Here is a 20,324-nt window from a genome sequence, read left to right as displayed (position 1 = left end):
TTGTTCTAAAGACAACACTTGTCTTTAGAAAACACAAGATAAAAACAAGTCAAATATAGACCTTGAATAACTATATAATAATAATTTATCAGGAATTGTACTTAGGAACATTCTTATGAACTTCTTATAATTTATCTTAAGACATTTCCTAGCTTCTTAAAAAATTAATGAATCCGGCCCCTGGTCTCTAGACAAGGCTTGTCCCTTCTTTTAATGTAAGACTATGGGATTTTGTGTTATCATCCACCAGTCGAAAGTTGTTTGCTAATCACTTATTGAGTAACAGCACAACTCTACTCAACAAGTAGAGTTAATTCATGTCTGTAACAAACAGAGAGGGATAAGTTGCACACATATGTTTAATCCTGCTCGTTTTGTTAAGATACCTAACAAACCCCAACAAAATGTAACAAAATAATTCAACATAATGTGGGACAGGCTGTATATATAGTATTAAAACCATGTCTGGCAGCGGCTTCAGTGACATTCTTCCTTGCAAGGCTTGAGAGGGAAACTGGAAAGATTCTCGGCAAATTGGGAAGTGTTCAATTTCCCCGTGCAGCGGATGCTCAATGACCTGACGGCATTGTGCGAGCGAGGCCAGTGCCATTATGACAGCACGAGTACATCCTCACAGCTGACTGTGCTTCCCTCAGGGTCTTTTGAAAGATCGCTGCTGGTAATTTCACAGAGTTCTGTCTAGAAAGCTTCTAACGCTGTTATGCAGGTTGGAAAAGCTGCCAAATGTTGTCTGGGAACATGGTGTAACAACAGTGTGATGTTTCCGTGGATGATTTACTGTAATTTTGTACGGAAAACGTAGATACTTAGTGGAGCACCATCGGCCTCTCAACAAATATTATTATTCTATTAAACTCAGCTTCCAGGTAAGGTTATGTGTCTCACTCAAGGTCAATGTGACACTGCACAAACAAGTACTATGACAGCAATAACCAGTCATTTTTTTACGCAACACACTGCTCAAATTTGCCACAGTGGCCTTGATAGTATGCTGAATCCCTGACCTTTAAACTTATCTGGGTATTTTTCTAATGTTTAAACATTAAACATTTAATTTTAGGGTTTACTCAGTGTACTGGAGTATCTCTCATATATCAGTTTAAATGGGTAATTCTTTGCAAAAATTTGTAGATGACACTACATATTTGATGTAAACAATGCAATAGAATCATTTTCTTATTTTTTATCTAGATAGATAAACAGACAGACAGATCAAAAATAAGATAGACAGATGGATAGATAGATAGATAGATAGATAGATAGATAGATAGATACAGTATATAACAATATTTATCTACAAAAATGTTGTTTTACTTGAAAAAAGTTACTTATAGATTTACTTTATATATATAGATAGATAGATAGATGAAGAAAACATATATATGTATATATATATATATATATGTTTTATGAGACATACTCTCATAAAACAAGTCTTAATCTTATGTAAATTTGCTAAAAAAAAAAAAAGGATTGTAGACATTTTACTGGAAAACAAGACAAAAATACTAATTAACAAACTTGTTTTTGACCATTTAAGTATTAAAATAATGTGTTACTATTAAAATACTGAACTGCTTAAGTTTTACAGTAGTTACATTAAACAAACAAGTTATTTCTGACATCTTTGTAAGACTGTGAATGATCCAAAGCCCATCTTTAGTCCGAATACTGTGTATTTCTGCATTTTCTTCAAGCTTATATACACTATAATGATCATGTAGGTATCCTTGTGTAAGCCTAAGACTAAAGCGGATGTAAAAGCGGACTAAAGTGGCTGGATGTAAACTTTGACTCTTTCTCTCAGTGAGCCAACAAGAGCTCTGGCACAAGGGCCACATTACGCCTACTGTGTGGAATTAGAGTGAAATGCAGGCTACCGGTCATCATCCGAGGATTAAACTAACCTTTTACTTTGATCAGGAGTTTGGGTTACAAGGGCACAGACAGCAAAACATGTGGCTGAGCCAACGAAATCAAAGTTGTTTGTATTTTGGCATATTACGCTAGAGTTTAGGAACTGTGACTAAAGTCACTGTTTTCAGCTGAATCTCAGAGTGGCCAATCAATAAGTCACCCAACCCCCAAGGCTACGGCCAGAGCTACGAAAACAGGCACGCACACACTCAAACACACAAAAGAGGGTTTGAACACAAGAACAATGTGAGAAAGAGAAGAAAAAACACCCTCAGGGCGCCAAAGGTCAGAAGTTTGACCCGACCCTAAAGAGTTGACCTGTATAGCCATGATAAGGGCTGAAAGAGTCCTGTCTTTGCGTGATAGCAGGCTTTGGGGTGAAAAGATACTAGAGGGCTTAAAGTCTTGACCAACTGGATTCCAGAGGTCCACGGAGAAGACAGAAGTTTAAAGATCACTGGGTGGCCATAGTCTTGTGGGACAGGAAGGGCTTGAAGCGCTAATGAAGCTTGACCAGGGCAATGCTCTCTGAAAACATATCTTCTCCGGAGGCTGGGTTATCCATTAATGGGCTCAATGTGTTTTCTTTGGCCCCTTCTACACTGTTGATCCTTATAAATGTCATGCTAATCTTTCAGTAGATTCATTATCTATCACTAGAGCTATCTTTACAAATCTGTTATAAAATATTTCAGTCACACTTTAGTATGGTGAACACATTCACTATTAACTATGACTTTTGCCTCAAACTCCTAATTCACTGCTTATTAATAATTAGTAAGGTAGATGCTGTAGTGGTTAAGTTTAGGTATAGGATAGGATTAAGGGATGTAGTTAAAGGGATAGTTCACCCAAAAATTTTCTCACCCTCAATTTGTTCCAAGCCTGTATGAATTTCTCTCTTCTGCTGAACACAAAAGAAGATATTTTGAAGAATGTCAGTAACCAAACAGTTGATGGGCCCCACTGACTTCAATAGTATTTTTCAATAGTCAATGGGGCCCATCAACTGTTTGGTTACTGACATTCTTCAAAATATCTTCTTGTGGGTTCAGCAGAAGAGAGAAATTCATACAGGCTTGGAACAAATTGAGGGTGAGAAAATGACAGAATTTTTATTTTTAGGTGAACTATCCCTTAATATGTGCTTTATAAGTACTAATAATAAACAGCCAGTATGCTAGTAATATGCAAGCTAATAAGCAACTAGATAATAACGAGAATTGGTCCTCAAACTAAAGTGTTACCAATATTTAATTTATTATAAGCATAAATAGCCAAAACTGAGGTTAATTCTTAAAACAGTATTTGCCACACAATTCTGCTTCTCAAGTAAATGTATCTTTAATAAAAATACATCATTAAACCTAAAAATACACCTATCGTATGCTAAAATGTGTTAACAAATGTGTTATTCAAGTAAAAAAAAAAAAAAAAAAAAAAAAAATATATATATATATATATATATATATTCACAAAAATAAACGTGACTTAAGGGGTTCAAATCAGATAAAAATAGCTTTTCACATTGTATTTTTATAGGCATATAAAAGCTCAGATCCTAACATAGATAAAATAAACTGCAGCATATGATTACCAGCGATAATCTTAATCAGGTCTACCAAACGTCCTGTTAAAAGTGGGCATATACAGTGTCCTCTCAGGAGACTACTGGTATGTAGTTAGGGCTGCTGTTGTAGTTAACAGAGGATAAAGGGAGAGGCTGAGTAAACAAAAGGTCGTCTGAAGCAACAGTTGAGAAGACAATAGATGTGCTCTGAAGCCTGGTGTGTGAAAGACACTTATTATCTCTGTGCTTTAGTTTCTTTACTCTGTCGAAAAGTCGGTTACTGATTTCAAGTTACATGATAAAAATTGCAGTTAGTACCGTAATCCATTACATTACACCTTTTAGGTAATATAATCTGATTACTTTTAGATTACTTTTGACCTAACTCGTTTATCACATTGATTTGAATAGGATAATCTTGTACCATATTGAGATAAAAATACAAAGAGAAAGAAAATATATTCCATTCTTTGTTATCAACAACATAATGTGCATTAAACATTACATTACGTCAGGGTTTCCCAAACTGGGGAAGCTAACAATTAAATAAATCATAAAAATTTAATAATTAAAATAAATATTTTTTTTGTGAATGTGTTAGAAAGAAAAAAAACTTCCAAAGACATAGCAATACATGGTTAAATGACTGAGTGATAATACTAATTATAACACGAATAATTAATGTGTTCGTCAGAATTTGAATCGATATGCAATGTTGAGAAAACACTCCTTAAAAGTGAAATGATTTCTGTAAATCCAGTAGTCAAATGCTTTGTGGCCTCTCCATTTTCCATTAAATTATAGCCACCCAACTAGTGGCTGGTCTCTGTGTGAAATTTCATTCACATTTCATTTTCAGTGTATAAAAGCGATATGCTTTTAGAAAGGGAAATTTAAAACATGAAAAAGAATTAGGGAGAATCAATAAATTATTAATGATTTACTGCCATTGTGTGAATTAGAGTTGTCAAAAGTACTGACTTCGGTACCAAGTTGGTACTGAAATTTTAAAAAACGTGACAGGTCTGGTTCGTGATAGACGCCTGCTTTCAAACGCTCCCGTGTGTATCTGTGTAAGCGCTCGGTGAAGAGCATCCTTGATGACTATTTACAACAGGTTTTTGAAGCATTGATCATTGTAGCCAATCACAGACATATCCGAAGAGCGCGTGAACACAATGGCCAATCAGAGGTGTTTATGAATCCGCTCAACAGTGCTCAAAGCGTCACATTTTTAAAATTTCAGTACCGACTTGGTACCGAAGTCGGTACTTTTGACAACTCTAGTGTGAATAATATGTAATCATGTAATCAATAAAAAGTAACTGTAGTCTGATTATGAGTATTTTAAAACGTAACAATCTATTTACAAGTACTTAATTTTTTGGAATCTGATTACATAATCCAGATTACATGTAATCAGTTACTACCCAGCACTATACATATACAGAGCTGGGTAGTAACGGATTACATGTAATCTCTGGATTACGTAATCAGATTCCAAAAAATTAAGTACTTGTAATTAAAGTAAACTACTTTTTAAAATACTCATAATCAGACTACAGTTAATTTTTCATGGATTACATGATTACATATTATTTACACAATGGCAGTAAGTTGTTCATAATTCATTGATTCTCCTAATTTTTAAATTTTTTAACGTTTATATTTTTTTCATAATAAACCTGCCGCTTATTTACGTTTGTGATTCTTCGAGTTTTTCCGGCGGTGAGGGGGAGGGGTGTGGAATCGTTCACAGAAATCAGCAACAACAAGAATATTTGTTTTTGTAATGTTGCTGTTTTCTAAATGTACTTAATTTTAAGTAAATACATTTTAAGATCATAAGATGTGATTTTGTTTTATTCAATGTTACTATCAGCAAACACTAACAGGTACATACATTAGTGTTAGTATTTTGAAGTATTAACTGTCCATACATTGCACTTTAAAAAGAATCTGTTGAGGCTCTTGTTGGTGAATAGAATATATTTTTTGGAATATATTTTTTCTTTGTATCTGTCAAAATAGTACAAGATTATCCTACAATATATGTGACATCAAATAAGGGTTAGCACAAAAGTAATCTAAATGTAATCCAAAAGTAGTCAGATTACGTTACCAAAAATGTGTAATCTAAGAGATTATATTACTGATTACAAATTGTCATGTAATTTGTAATCAGTAACTAATTACAATTCATAAGTAATCTACTCAGCTCTGTACATAAAACACAATGAACATTTCATTTATTAATTCAATTTATTCACTATAGTTAAAATTTGGTTCCAAATTTTTTATCAATTTTACTGGTAGTCCACTGTATGAAGAATTTATATATATATATATATATATATATATATAAAAAAGACACAGGAAGTAGCTCCATTTCATCTGTCTTTCTTGACCTCTATCTGTCTCTCAATCTCTCTCTGTTTGCTCTATAACAAAAGATCTAATTAGAGCTGTGAGCGCCAGGGCCAATACGAGTGCTCTAGGATCTCCCACTTTCAGGGATTCCTAAGCAGCGGAGCTGATCTGTGTCCCTAGAGCCCCTGCACGCATCACTCGTCTCCCTGCCGCCCGCGGTAGATTGTGAGTACACATCAGCGGCAGATTAAATCCACTCAGTGGAAAGCAGCACATTCCTCGGCTCGACCACGGGGCAGAAATGACATGCATGACAGGACCGAGACCAAGCACAGCAGCTTGCAGAGGTCTTAATCCAGAGGAAAGTGTGTTTGTTGCACGACTGTTGTGATGTCCACCGCTATTGCATTTATGTCAAACGGTTGGCTATGCTTAGACTCGTTCTAGAGAAATGGGAAGGCGTTGGCGGGTGCATCTGGGTTAAGATTCACGACTTTGAGGGCCTCTCGCAATTAGGGCAAAAGTTTAACTGTTATTGGTATTGGGTCGCCTCACCATGACCACAATGACCCCGTGGGGCCCCGGGCTTTCATAACGTCCTGTGTGCAAGTCAGATGTCGGCGGATCTTAACATCTGTCACTGTTCACAAACCAGAAAAAGGGCAAGTTGAGTTTATGCACAAATATTAGTGACTGGCTAACCTACTGACCTACTGTCTGGATGGGATTATTGCACTGTCATCCTAACTTTGTTACCGACTTTGAATTAGCGAACATTAAAAAAAAAAAAAAAAAATGTAATTTTGTTAAAATATGTTAAGAAATAATATAATAAAACAAGATTTTCTTTTGTTTTTTTCACAAAACGTAAAAAAAAAAAAAAAAAAAAAAAAAGGTGTATTCAACTCATTGTATGTACAAGTCGATCTTTTTATGTATTTCTAAATACATCAATAGATCCGGACAAATAAGGAGCACCATGTGTTTTAGCGCCACACTGGAATGGAGAAAATCTGATAGGATGTGTTCGTCAACCATCAGACAGGAAACCCGGGTTGGTGTCACTGGGTTCAGCATTTGTGGGAATGAATGAAAGAGTATCAGGTGCACTGCAATACACACAACGTGTGGCCACTTTATCTGTGTCTGACAGAAGGCTAAAGTCACTATCAGACCATCTTCACCACAGAGACTAAGGAGAGCGGAGCAGGGTTATCTTCCACTCTGATAAATACAGATAAAGCACAACCTACTGTTTGAGAGTCCAAGTTTAACCTGCATGGCCATCAGTCAAGCCCAAACCAATAAAACTGCAATAACGACGGGCTTTGCTTGACGAATAATGGGTTTCATATGTCAACTACAGCAATAAATATTTTATTTTGACATACGGCATGACGCCAGTTGGATGTCCACCAAGTGAAAGTGTGAGGACATTCTGTGCAACAACAAAAATGGACAAACAAGCCTGATTTTATGAATATGTATTGGTTGTTTAAGCTTAGAAAAATAGTTCTTCTAATCCATCTGTCGATCTGAGCAAAGCTGCTTCTGGCCGATCATTTTGACAGAGTCAAGCCACAGGTTATGGAGGGAAGGTCAGGGTCAAGCTGTACTAAGAAGCACTTCTTTTCTGCACAGGAAGTCCTTGCCCTTTCATTTGTGAAAGGACGAGGCCTTCCAGTGCAGATCTGGCAGACGTTTCTAACCTGATTTCAACAAGCCTGAGGAAGTAAAATTAAAGGGACAGTATACCCAAAAATGCAAATTGTGTCATCATTTACTCACCCTCATGTTGTTTTACAGTTGACCTGTATGACTTACACACAACATACAAAGCACAACATATTGTACAGTAAGTCTTCGAATGAAGTCTTCACCATTGTGCTCGTGTTTTGCATCTCATATCTTTTGAAGTGTCTCTCACATGACACAGCATTCTAAAAATGCAGGGCTCAAGTTAAGTTCAACATTTAAAAAACATGTCTTCGAAACCTTTGCTGTGTCCGAAATCGAATACTTCCCTACTATATAGTATGCAAAAAACAGTACGCCAACAGAGTAGTATGTCCGAATTCATAATATTCGAAAAACAGTAGGCAAAAAGTCCCCGGATGACCTACTACTTCCGGCGAGATTCTGAAGTGCGCATTCGATAGACACTTTACTATCCTATGAGGCCACGGGAGAGGATTTATGAATGGAGGTGAAGCGACGCAACTGACGCTGGTAGGTCACGTGACAATGACAATGTAGTACGTCCGGATTACATTACTACCCACATTCATACTATATAGAACATACTTTTTTAACGGTTGTGAAGTAAATTTAAATTCAAATGTAGTACCTACTCAGACATATTTACTCAGACATATGCCATATTTTTTTTCATAGTTTTTAGTCACCATTCACTTTGATTGTATGGAAAAGAGCAGCGTGAACATTCTGCTAAATTTCTTTTTTTTGTGTTCTACAAAACGAAGAAAGTCACAGGGTTCCATACCTTATATAAATATAAATAACATGACAAACCAACAGGAAAGCCACAAAAAACACATCTTCGAGACTTGGCATTTTCTCACATTCCACTGCTCGAATCTCACATTTTTCAACATAAAAACACCTTCGCTAGACGGATGACTTTCACCATTGTGCTCATGTCTCGCATCTCAGATCTTTTGCAGTGTCTTGCGCATGACACGACATTCTAAAAATGCAGTCAGTGCTCAAGTTAAAGGGTTAGTTCACCCAAAAATGAAAATAATGTCATTTATTACTCACCCTCATGCCGTTTTACACCCGTAAGACCTTCGTTCATCTTCGGAACACAAATTAAGATATTTTTGTTGAAATCCGATGGCTCAGTAAGGCCTCCATAGCCAGCAATGACATTTCCTCTCTCAAGATCCATTAATGTACTAAAAACATATTTAAATCAGTTCATGTGAGTACAGTGGTTCAATATTATTATTATAAAGCGACAAGAATATTTTTGGTGCGCCAACAAAACAAAATAACGACTTATATAGTGATGGCCGATTTCAAAACACTGTTTCATGAAGCTTCGGAGCGTTATGAATCAGCGTGTCGAATCATGATTCGGATCGCGTGTCAAACCACCAAACTGCTGAAATCACGTGACTTTGGCGCTCCGAACCGCTGATTCATAACGCTCCGAAGCTTCCTGAAGCAGTGTTTTGAAATCGGCCATCACTATATAAGTTGTTATTTTGTTTTTTTTTGGCGCACCAAAAATATTCTTGTTGCTTTATAATATTAATATTGAACAACTGTACTCACAGGAACTGATTTAAATATGTTTTTAGTACATTAATGGATCTTGGGAGAGGAAATGTCAATGCTGGCTATGCAGGCCTCACTGAGCCATTGGATTTCAACAAAAATATCTTAATTTGTGTTCCGAAGATTAACGAAGGTCTTACGGGTGTGGAACGGCATGAGGGTGAGTAATAAATTACATTATTTTCATTTTTGGGTGAACTAACCCTTTAAGTTCAATGTTTAAAAAAACATGTCTTCGAGACATTCACTGTGTCAGAATTAGAATACTTCCCTACTATATAGTATGTGAAAAACAGTACGCCAACAGAGTAGCATGTCCAAATTTTTCCAACGCAAATGTCTTTTGTTTTTTTACGTCGCCAAATTTTTTTCAACTTTTCTGGTCACCATTCACTTTGATTGTATGGAAAAGAGCAGTGTGAACATTCTTCAAAATTTCTCTTTTTGTGTTCTACAGAACGAAGAAAGTCATAGGGTTCCATGCCTTACATAAATATAAATAACATGACAAACCAAGAGGAAAGCCTCCAGTAACTTCACTCACCTGTGTTGTTCAGCAGCTTCATTATCAGGCAGCTCCATATCACACACCTCACATCGTTCTTTCTGGGTTTGGACCTCGTGCTTCACATTTGCTGTGAAATCTCCAAGCTTGCTTAAGAACTCCCTCTGAATCAAGCTCTGATGAAAGAGCCCGCCATATGCACTGAAATCCATCGACATGGCCAGGGAGGATGGCACATGTAGTGACGAGGCCATGGATACAGGCAAGGGCAGCATGCTTTCGCTCTTATGGTTGGATGGGACAGAGCACAGTGAAGCGAAATGTCTATCAGCCAGACTGGCCATATTGACCAGACCCGCTTGGCTGTTGTCTCCTTGGGAATCAGCAGAACAATCGGCGGAGTGGAGCTCGCGGGCGCTGGTGATGACGCTGCCTCTGGTCGGGGTTCCAGGAGTGTCCCGGTGCTGCCTGGAGTCACCGCCACCCTCCCCGTTCCTGGGGAATCCGCCATCGTGTTGGTAGTCCTCATCTACCTGCATCATCTCAGTTTTGATCTTATCAAGCAATGGAGATGCCTTACCAAGGTTATGTGAGAAACTCTGGGCCATGTTGCCTTGGAGGACGGACTGACCCATGCTCATCAGGCCCTCAACGGCTGCTTTAGTCGGACTGACGGTTGAAAGACCCAGTTGGGCGGACTCTGAAGATCTCGTATCGACCATGCTAACCAGGGCCAGTCGATGGCGGGCGGCGGTACCATAGCCGGCGTCCTGTATGGAATGCTTTTTGGAGATAAAAGTGCTCTTAAGGTACTTGATCCTGCGGTCATCGGCATCCTCTGCACCGTTCTCATTCATGTTCACATCCGTGTCATTCTCTTCGGATGCCTGGATGGTTTCCAAGATCTTCAGGCATTGCTCCTCCAAATATTCGATCTCTAAAATCTCTGCGGCGTACAGCAAGTCGTCCAGGTCCTCCAGCTTTGCTTGGAGCGTGGCGGTGTAAGCGTACTCCAGAATCTGCTGGAAGGTCTTTGGTGAGAGGAAGTCCAGAGTGTAATGCTGGCTGTTGCGGTGGAACAGGATCTCAAACATCTTACTAGCACACGCAAGCACGGTTCTGTGGGCATGGAACTCCTGGCTGTCGACCATGATGACCACATCACACAATGTCCCAGAGAGGCGCATCTGGTTGGCCTTCTGCAAGAGCGATGTGGGGTGGCCGGGGTTCTGGAGGTGGATCGCACCCATTTTAGTCAAATCCATTACATCGACATTTACCGAACCATCTCACAGATTTGCTTCTCTCCTTGAGTACTCCTGTAAACATCAATCAGTCATGTAACAAAAACAAGAATGAGCACAAAATACACTACGTCATACTGTATGTGCAGTGCTCAGTTCATTCATCTCAGTTACACAGGTCATGTTAATCATCACTCAAACAGGGTAACTCAGTGCTTTGAGAAAAAGACAAAGGGGCGTTGTTGTTGTTGAACCTCCGTACAGAGGCACTAGCCAATCATCACAAAATGTACTTAATGTTACGCAATCGCAGTGATAGTAGTGGAAAGCTGCCAGGTGAAACTGAACCGACGGCATTCGACACATGCCTGAAATTCTAATATGGTTCTTCAGGCAAGAAGCATAATTTGTTTAAATTGTACCCCTAATTTTGTAGTAACACTGAGGGACATTCCTGCAGAAGAAAAGAATAAAAACTCACCGCAGGAGTGACATTTTAATAACACATCTGTTGCGGCGTACAGCTGCACTATAATAGCTGATAAGGTTAACTGTCTAAGCAGTTATATATTACTTAAAGTTCAACTAATGTCAATACAGATTTTTGTGATAAAGTGTTCAATAACCAATTCAGATTTTTTTATGACACAAAGATAACTAATAATGATAGTGAGAGATAAGAGAGTTAAGTTTCACTTAAGCATCAATGACTGTTATGTACAAAGCCAAATTTATAAAAAAAATAAATAAATAAAAAAAATATTTTACCTGAGAACATCTATTACAAATAAATCAATAAACAGTGTGATCCATTAAAAATAATAATAATAATAAAATCATATTCATTACTTTATCTTCTTTGGTCTCACCAAATGGTGCCATTTATTGCTAGACCTGATATTAAGTGATAACTGATTAGGGAGAAAAGTGTGTCAGTCAAAAGATTATCTTTAATATATGTTCTCACGTATTATTATTGCTGTATTTCAGCATAACATCAACAAATAGTGCGATAGATAAAACATAAAATATAAAAAGTGAGGCTTTTATATCAAACCTCAAGATACTTATTAGATTTTTTTTTTTGCGCGCGCGCGCCCGAGCGCGTGAGTGAATTGCATTCGAGACAGTACGGACATCTGATATGGTCTTTAAAAAACTGCCGCTGGTACTAAACACTTTATTTAAAAACAGCGATATGAAGGGGGAAAAGGTACGGATGCACCTTGTCCTACATGACAATCCCGAATAGGTTGAACATTCATAACCTCGTAATCACACAAATATACCGATATTGAGTTAGGCTACAGTTTATTGGACACACATATCTATCTATCTATATTACATTTACGATTATATTACGCTTGCAAATTATGACAGAATAAGCAACAGATCTGTGGCAGCGAAGACACGTTTCCTCCGTGCAACAGTCTGTTTCAACATTCTGTCTTTACTGCGTGCACCTGATTGACAAGTTGTTTTAAGCAACATTTACAACAGTTTGTTCATAAACGTAATCATATAACACTTAGTGTACGTGTCCTGAAAGCATAAATGAGCATACAGGAGACAAGAACAGCGCGTGCTGTATCTTAAAAGACAAGAAACAAGTTGCATCTTCAACGCAAAATTATCATTCTCCCAGCACTTTACCAACTAATAAGCATTTATATGGTCGGATTCAGCATCTGGAAGAACAATTTAAGCATAACCGGTGAAGTTATTTACACTTACCTGCAATTGGCGCGTAAATTGAACACTTGTTATTAAGGCATCAACATACTGAGGTTCACAGGAGCCGCTTCACGCGCACTACACTCGCCGTTCGGATTCCAATCATCATCATCACCGTGACGTCAAAGCAATGGCTCGCTGTTTTCACTGAGGCGCGCCAAGACGCCGCGCGCATGAACCCTATGATTATTAGGGCTTTTAGGATGGAGCTGGTGTAGGAAAACATCACTGTGGTGTTCCGTTACCAAACTTCAAGTAATTTACATATGACTGAAATTAAAGTATTAAGACCAACTTACGGCGAAATACTTAGGCTACACTTCCCTCAGAGGATGTTTAAGTTTAAAGGGCATGACTGCATTAAAAGAGCTTAGCTTGTCCATGAATGGAGATAAAAAGAATGAATGAAAATAAAACCACACACAAAAGCACAGTGCCAGAAAATGTAAGGATGGGAGTCTTATTCATTTCCCAGTCTTATCTGAAGACATGCTGCTTCGTGCAGGATAAAATAAAGAACATTAGATAGCCTCAGTATTATCTTGTTAAAACGCCAACCCTTATGACTGATGAGTATGTTGTTCCCTTTAGTTTCTACAAAAACAATGAAACCACAAAAAAGTATGATCTTCACCTTCAGCCAGCTACACGTAGCCTAGTTTTGCTACTTTAAGCACCACAGAAAAAAAAAACCTTTTAATTCAGAATCTGAAAGATTGTATTCAGGACATAAATTGAACTTCATTTAATGTGTTTAAACAACCTACGAGATTCTGACAAAAAGATTCACTGTTCCACATGTTAGTGTTTGGTAAGTATGTTTACGTGAAAGCACGCGACATCTGAGGCTAATGAAATGGTGCCACCTGCTGGACAACTTAAATAATTGATACACTCTGAAAAATAAAAGTTCTTTATTGGCTCTATTCATGAAACCTTTACACTGCAAAAATGTTCTTTATACTGGAAAGAGGTTTTTAAAATGTTCTTTGCACTAAGAAAAAAAAAGGTACTTTTTAAGAATTCTTGACTCAAAGTTCTTTGGTGGAAGGTTCTATGGCATCACTTTTAGAACATTTTTTAAGAGTTTATGTAGATATTTTCTCAATGACAGGGAGGGAATTTAATCAATTTTTAAGCAATAATAATAGTAATAAAATATTAGTAGCGGAAAATAAATATGGCTCATTTTCCACTATTATTCCTCTACACTGTAAAAAAAGAATTGTTGGTTTTACTTAAAAAAGTAAGTTACCTGGTTGCCTTAAAATTTTGAGTTCCTTGAAATTAAAAATTTGAGTTAATACAATGAAGGTGGTTGATTTAATCAACAGAAACTCAAAATACTATGTTATCTGAACCACATTATCTAAGTTGTATTGACAAAAGAAAGGTGATAACAAATCATTTTAACAAATTTTTACAGTGGATCTCCTCCAAACATTGGAATACGTCTTCAGAATCTTTCTGCCCTTTTAATTTTATTTTTGATGACAGTGTTGGCCTATAGCCCAAGTTACCACCGTTTTATTATAGCAACAATAACCATAGTGACTGTAGCCTATTTTTGATGGTTACCATGCAAATATTTGTACAAACATATATAGGCCTGGTTTCACAGACAGGGCTTAGACTAAGCCAGAACTAGGCCTTAGTTAAATTAGGACATTTAAATAGCTTTTATAAACGTGTCTTAAAAACAAAAAAAAACATTACTAATGTGCATCTTGACAAAACAGTGCAAGCTGCTTTAAGTTAAAACAGCTCAACCATGCATTTTATTCTGTGACCAAGTCTAAGCGGCAATACTTACATTTGTTTATAAAACGGTTAGTTCCTGTCCTTGATTCTGATTGGTCAATAGCTGTGTTTTATTCACGATAAAACACGGCTATGACCGTTTCACCCAACGGTTCTGTGTATCACTACACAGCACCCTTAGCAACCACTCTTAGCAACGTAAACTGTATGTTCTCAATTGATATTGTTAATTGAAGCTTACTGTATTATGTAGAACAGTGTTGTGAGAAAAAGATGGAGTGAGCGAGTTTATTACCTGCATTCAGATTTAGCATTTTCCTTCAGGTCAGTCCTATGTTCATAATAAAAAAACAGTTTAAATGTCAGATGTATTATCTTGTCCTTTTAACAGTTAAAGGGTTTTCCCGTGACTGACAGCGCAAGTTAAAGCATTTGTCAGTTGCATCTTGTTCCGTTTTCAAAACAATTCAGTCTTTTCAATATAAAAGTCTTCGCTACTGACTGACACACTCATAAAGACAGTCTTTGCCGCCATCTAATGGCGTAATAATGTAACTTCTGTTGCTGTTCACGGTCAGGGACTATTTTTTCTGGTGGAAGGAAGGCTTTTAGTGAAACTATACTTCATAAAAGTTGCATTGATACATATTTTTGGCTTTAATATTTGTATTGTGTGGTAACAGTTTTATAAAAGCAATACGGTACTCGAGGCTAGTGCTGTATTGTGGATAAGTCACGACTGAAGCGCTTTGCGTCATGCCTAACAACACCCTTCAGCCATGACTTATTCACGATACAGCACAGCCTCTCGCACCTTATTGCTTACTTATAATGCTTAAAGACATTTTAAAACATTTATAAATCCCCTAAAATCAAAACAAGATTTGCTGTTAGGTCACATTATCTAAGCTGGAAGGCTATTACACAGACACAACAAACTATTAAGAGAATCTTTAATGTTTTAATGAGTTTAATCAAAATGTGTTAGAACAACACAATTTACAACATGTTCTTTGCTTATCATTGTAAAGCTCACCCATACTGCTATTTCATGGGTCAAATCCCCATAAGCTATACATGGAACGATTTATAGTTTTGGGGCAAACTGGCAGTGAACAACTTGTGTACAGTGGGCAAACAAAAGTATCTTCCATTCTCCCCAAAACTTAGAAAGCATAGAAATCATGAAAACACCCAGAACAGACACCATTTCTCCACCAGACTGCCATGAACTGGCTCAAGTGAGGTCACACAATTCAGGCCAGAGATGGGCAAGCAGATCATGCAATGAGTGATGGCATAAGAACTCTTGTCAGAGTCACATGTGTGTCCCATCAGTCCCAATTCATACAGGACTGTTAACATAGGTCATGTTATAAAAGGACAATCAGTGGTTACTGCAAAGCTATGCAAATTTCTTGAATAAACAAAAAAGACAACAACAAAAATCCATCTCGATAACACAATCACAGTGCACAAGCTTGCAGGTGACAGTGTGAAACATCTCTCCAGAGGTAAACGGTATAAAAATCATCAGATATTTAGTTTAAGTTGATGCTTTAGGAGCAAGTTGGAAGAATGATTTAATGTATAAATCCCAAATATTAGAAACACACGATAACTGTAAAAACTGATCTAATAAAGACTTCAGCAGAGAATCAAATGGATCATTTGAAATCTTTATCAGACATTCGGTCATATAACAGTACATGTTAAAATATCTTTTAAAAGATATTTTTTTTGTCTTTACATAACTGCCATTATCCCATTATCATCATCCAAGAGGCATCCAAAATAGTTAAGTGTAAATAAAACATAATGGTAATAAAATACAAAACTAACAACGAATCAAACCTAGCCCTCAAACACTCAAGATAAAAAAATAAGAGAATTCATTTACATTTTAACAATGTACTATGCAAATAAAACGTTCATGTATTACTGAATAGATAATTCTCCTGAATAACTTGATGCCCTGTTGTAATAATCATCCTTTTGATGTAAACGTACAAAGGAACAAAAGAAAGAACATCTTTGAATTATATGAATTTGATGTCCGTTTAACTCCTCAAACAGAAATTTCTGAAAGTGTAGCCTACTCAAATCAACAAAAACTAAAAGGAAATGCATACATGAATTCTGTCTGTAGAATATACACCGTTTTGTTCAGAAATTCATTAAGGGCACTGTTAAACAAACACGCTCATGGTCACCACGACGCTTTTGCTCCTCCATTCGTCTTCATGCTTTACTTTCAGTGTTGTTTGTTTGCGAGAGGGCGTTGGGTTCTGCTCCCGTGCCGGGCGCAACTTTCTTCAGCTCTGCGTTTTCAGTCGTACTCCTCTCATCATCCAGAATTTTCCTGGGATTAAGACCATTAAAGGGACAGTTCAGCCCCCAAAAGAACATTTTGTCATCATTTACTCACCCTTATGTCGTTCCAAACCTGTATGACTTTATTTCTTCTGTCCGTTTCATGAATTAATCGGTTAGTCGGGTTGACAAAAAGGTCTGAAAGATTCGTTCACGAATCGAACTGATCCATTTCTCAAGTTCAAATCACTGACTCGAGCAGGTTGGTGTGGTTCACAGCTCACTGGAGCGACGGTTCTCAGCTATTTCAACGCTGATTCACAAACTCTTGTTATGATTCGATTCAATTCGGATTGGTTTAGGCATATTGCGCTTACATATGAAATAAATTCTCTCTCGGCTAATACTATAAATAATACAGAGTAATGTTTCAGACTGACTCAAACCCAACTTTTTGGACTACATTAAATGTTTTTATTCGCTATGAATGACAGGCTCGTAAGAATCATCCGTTCATGAATCAGACTACACTGGTGCGTTGTACTTTAGCTTGTTTTTGCATGTATGCCGCGAAGACAACTTAATAAAGACATTTAAAGTCATTATTTCGTAGTATTTTTATTATGCAGATAGCAAACTCACAAACACAACTCATTAAAATATAATGGACCCTTTTCACAGACTGTGATGACACGTTTTAACAGTAAATCTTGCCAGGTTTTTTATATTTAGTATTGTATTACCTTTTCATCAAATTACAAAAAACAAAACAAAAAAAAAACACTGCTGTGAGGGTGTTTCTAATAGAGTACCTCAGGGATGACATGTTTTTGTAGGCCAACCCGGAAGTTAGCAGAGCACGGGTTCCCTCGATCGAAAGCCTATGCATTTTTCCCATAGAATTTTGGAAAAAAATCGCAAAAAATAAGCTCTGTGTTTAACAAAGGGTTATGACACTTACACGTTTTGCATGTTTACAGCCGAAGTCCCTTTAAGACAAGTCATTTCACTCAGCGGCCATCTTTGAAACGCCTCTTGGGCATTGAAGTGCAGCTCCTATCTCTTTGAATGGGAAAACATCAAATTCTCCAAAGCTGTTTGCCAAGCTTTCAATTAAATTTCATATTTGAAATCACCAGTGAAATCTGGCAACAACCGTCTCATAAATTTTGTTTCTAAACGCTTGAATCATGACAAAAAAAAAAACGGTGTTATTTAGGCTGGATCAAGCTAATGTGCATGCGCAGTCCTAAAAGCGCGTCTCTTTCGGAAGCGCGCGTCTGACTGTTTCTATAGGAACCGGAGCTTCTAATGGCCGCTGCAGTGACGCGATGACTTTACCAATCGGCGATTGGCTCTTATTTAGAAGGCTTGACTTATTCCGCCATATTGCGCGTTGCACTTTCTCCCATTCAGAACAATATGAGTGACGAGTCTTGTGTTTGCTACAGCACACCATGATCACGGATCAACATCACCACCACCAAGCTTCCTCAAACTTTATTTAAAAACATGCTTGCTGATTATGATCTGCGCTGTGTATGAATACTTATCCATTTTTTCATGAGAAATGCTGTCCAAAATATTTAGAGGCTTTGTTAACCACAGACCTTATTTTTAGGCGATTTAGCAAAAACCCATTGACTTTAGTGCGATGGAACCGTAAGTCCTAAAATGCTAACTCGCTTCTGGGTTTTGCATACAAAAACACGTCATCCCTGAGGAACTCTATACAGCGGCTGTGGGAATGACCGTAAAGTTGACATCTTTCTCTCTTCTGACTGCCGTTATCAATCTCTCTCTATTTTTTCCTCTTTTTAAAAAGTTGTGAAAACATTGTTGCTGAGTTTCTTTCGCTATCTGAGAAAATGGGGACATAAAAATATATTTAATGTATTCTCTCATTCACCACCATAGAATTTTACGACTTCTGATTTGAGAAACCCGGACATGTGAAAAGGGTCTACAGGGAACCTCTTAACTTGTTACATTACAAAATATTAATTTTAAAATTTAACAAAGGAGTCCAAACTATAAGTTAAGCGAGTTAGTTCAGCAGAACGCAGTGACATCTGCAGGATGGGAAGTGCTGTACAAATGAGTTTCCACACAGATTGAGCAGAGGCGTTTCTAGGCTTTCATCAGTACTAGGGCACAGGTCTCCTATCAAACAAGTGTGCCCATATTTTTAATATATAAAATTGTCTTTACCTGCAGTAAAGTGTCGTTCACGCGCTGCACGCGCAATAAAGAGCTGCTTTGTCGTTGACAAGTTTTGTTTCCTACAATAAATTGTAGATATCCACCTCACCCAGTTCTCTCTTTGTTTTATCCAGTCAGTATACTGTAATCTCCATTGATAGACAAGGATTTATCAGTAATATTTTACTTGGGCACAGTGGTATTTCACTGGGGCTCGTGTCAATAAAAAGACTCTAGCGATACCCCTGGAATAAAGTAAAAGATTGATTCTAGGATTTTAAAAACTATTCTTAAATTTGGAACGACATGAGTGAGTAAATGACAATTTTATCAACTTTTAAATGACTAAAACTATATAACACATGCACATTCACCGATTCAGATGACCACATGCAGTGAAATTACAACAACTAATGGCTACAACAAACACACACAATCTAAGAGAACATCTAGAGAGCATCTAGAGATCCATACTCGTCCTGTGCTGGAGCAGATGGGCCACTGGAGCCAGCTGTCCCCACAGCATGTGACCCATCCTGCGGGATGTCTGTGTCTGAAGCCAGTGGGAGTTCTCCATCAATCTCAAGTTCATGATTCACTAAGGGGATAGCGACACTGCCCTGTGGGCTGATGGGATTTAAAGTGGCATGAGATGCACTCTGAACAGACTCGGGCGACTCTACTTCATTTTCTGTGACTTTTGAGTTTATAGCACCGGGTTGGACAACGCTGGGAATGGAAGAGGGGACCACTTCTGACGGGACCACTGGAGGAACCTCAGCTAGTGTTTCTAGGGCATCACCCAGGTCTACCAGGAGAGTAACATTAGCCGGGTCGCAAGACGAGGGAGATGAGATGGAGGGTTTGGTGTGAGTTTTGGGTGTGCTGCTGTCGGGGGGTGTCATATGGACAAGGTTAGGAGGGTCAGAAGGAGGTGCTGTGATGCTGGAGGTGAGAGTGGTGCTCTCGCTAACTGGGCTGCTCTGGCTGAGGTCAAAGGTGTCAGTGACTGTGTCTGAGTTAGTGGGCACAGAAAGAGGCAAGTCCACCACTGCGGCGGCAGTTTCCGTCACTTGCCTGTGAGAACAGGGAGAGAACAGAGACACAGACGGGTGATGTTGACACAGAGGGGAGGCGTTGAGGGAGAGACACCAAACCATTGCAGGTACAGTATGTAGTTACAACACATGCAATACCGATTTGAAATACAGTATTGCATGTATTGTAAGAGAGGTTTTACTATCAGTGGTCACTAGAGGGAGTACTTGATCTAAAATATGAAATAAAGGGAAAAGAGTGGAAAAATCAGCATAATGTCAAAGACAACATGAAATCAAGATTGATTCCATTTACTTGCCTGTACACATAATTTTTTTTTTTAAGT

At 37.8% G+C, this 20,324-nt stretch overlaps 2 protein-coding genes across 9 annotated transcripts in view; both read right to left on the bottom strand.

The window, feature by feature from the left end:
• zbtb16b (zinc finger and BTB domain containing 16b) overlaps window positions 1-12,828 on the bottom strand; it is a 63,377-nt gene extending 50,549 nt beyond the window's left edge. The window contains exons 1-2 of the mRNA XM_051862319.1: window positions 12,665-12,828; window positions 9,726-11,005 (exon numbers count right to left, since the gene is read on the bottom strand). Coding sequence (XP_051718279.1) covers window positions 9,726-10,951 — 1,226 coding nt within the window. The 5' untranslated portion in view covers window positions 10,952-11,005; window positions 12,665-12,828. The remainder of the gene's footprint in view (window positions 1-9,725; window positions 11,006-12,664) is intronic.
• Window positions 12,829-15,366: 2,538 nt separating this feature from the next.
• ncam1b (neural cell adhesion molecule 1b) overlaps window positions 15,367-20,324 on the bottom strand; it is a 106,759-nt gene continuing 101,801 nt past the window's right edge. For 7 of the 8 annotated variants that reach the window (XM_051863114.1, XM_051863110.1, XM_051863111.1 and 4 more), the window contains 2 exons: window positions 19,415-20,017; window positions 15,367-16,787 (listed from right to left, as the gene is read on the bottom strand). In XM_051863114.1, coding sequence (XP_051719074.1) covers window positions 16,667-16,787; window positions 19,415-20,017 — 724 coding nt within the window. In that variant the 3' untranslated portion in view covers window positions 15,367-16,666. The remainder of the gene's footprint in view (window positions 16,788-19,414; window positions 20,018-20,324) is intronic. The other variant, XM_051863118.1, reaches the window with a different exon arrangement.

This window comes from Ctenopharyngodon idella, chromosome 15 (assembly GCF_019924925.1).
Source record: "Ctenopharyngodon idella isolate HZGC_01 chromosome 15, HZGC01, whole genome shotgun sequence".
In the NCBI taxonomy this organism is placed as follows: Eukaryota; Metazoa; Chordata; class Actinopteri; order Cypriniformes; family Xenocyprididae; genus Ctenopharyngodon; species Ctenopharyngodon idella.
The sequence above is the reverse complement of the archived record's forward strand: the minus strand, read 5'-3'. Positions and strand labels throughout refer to the sequence as shown.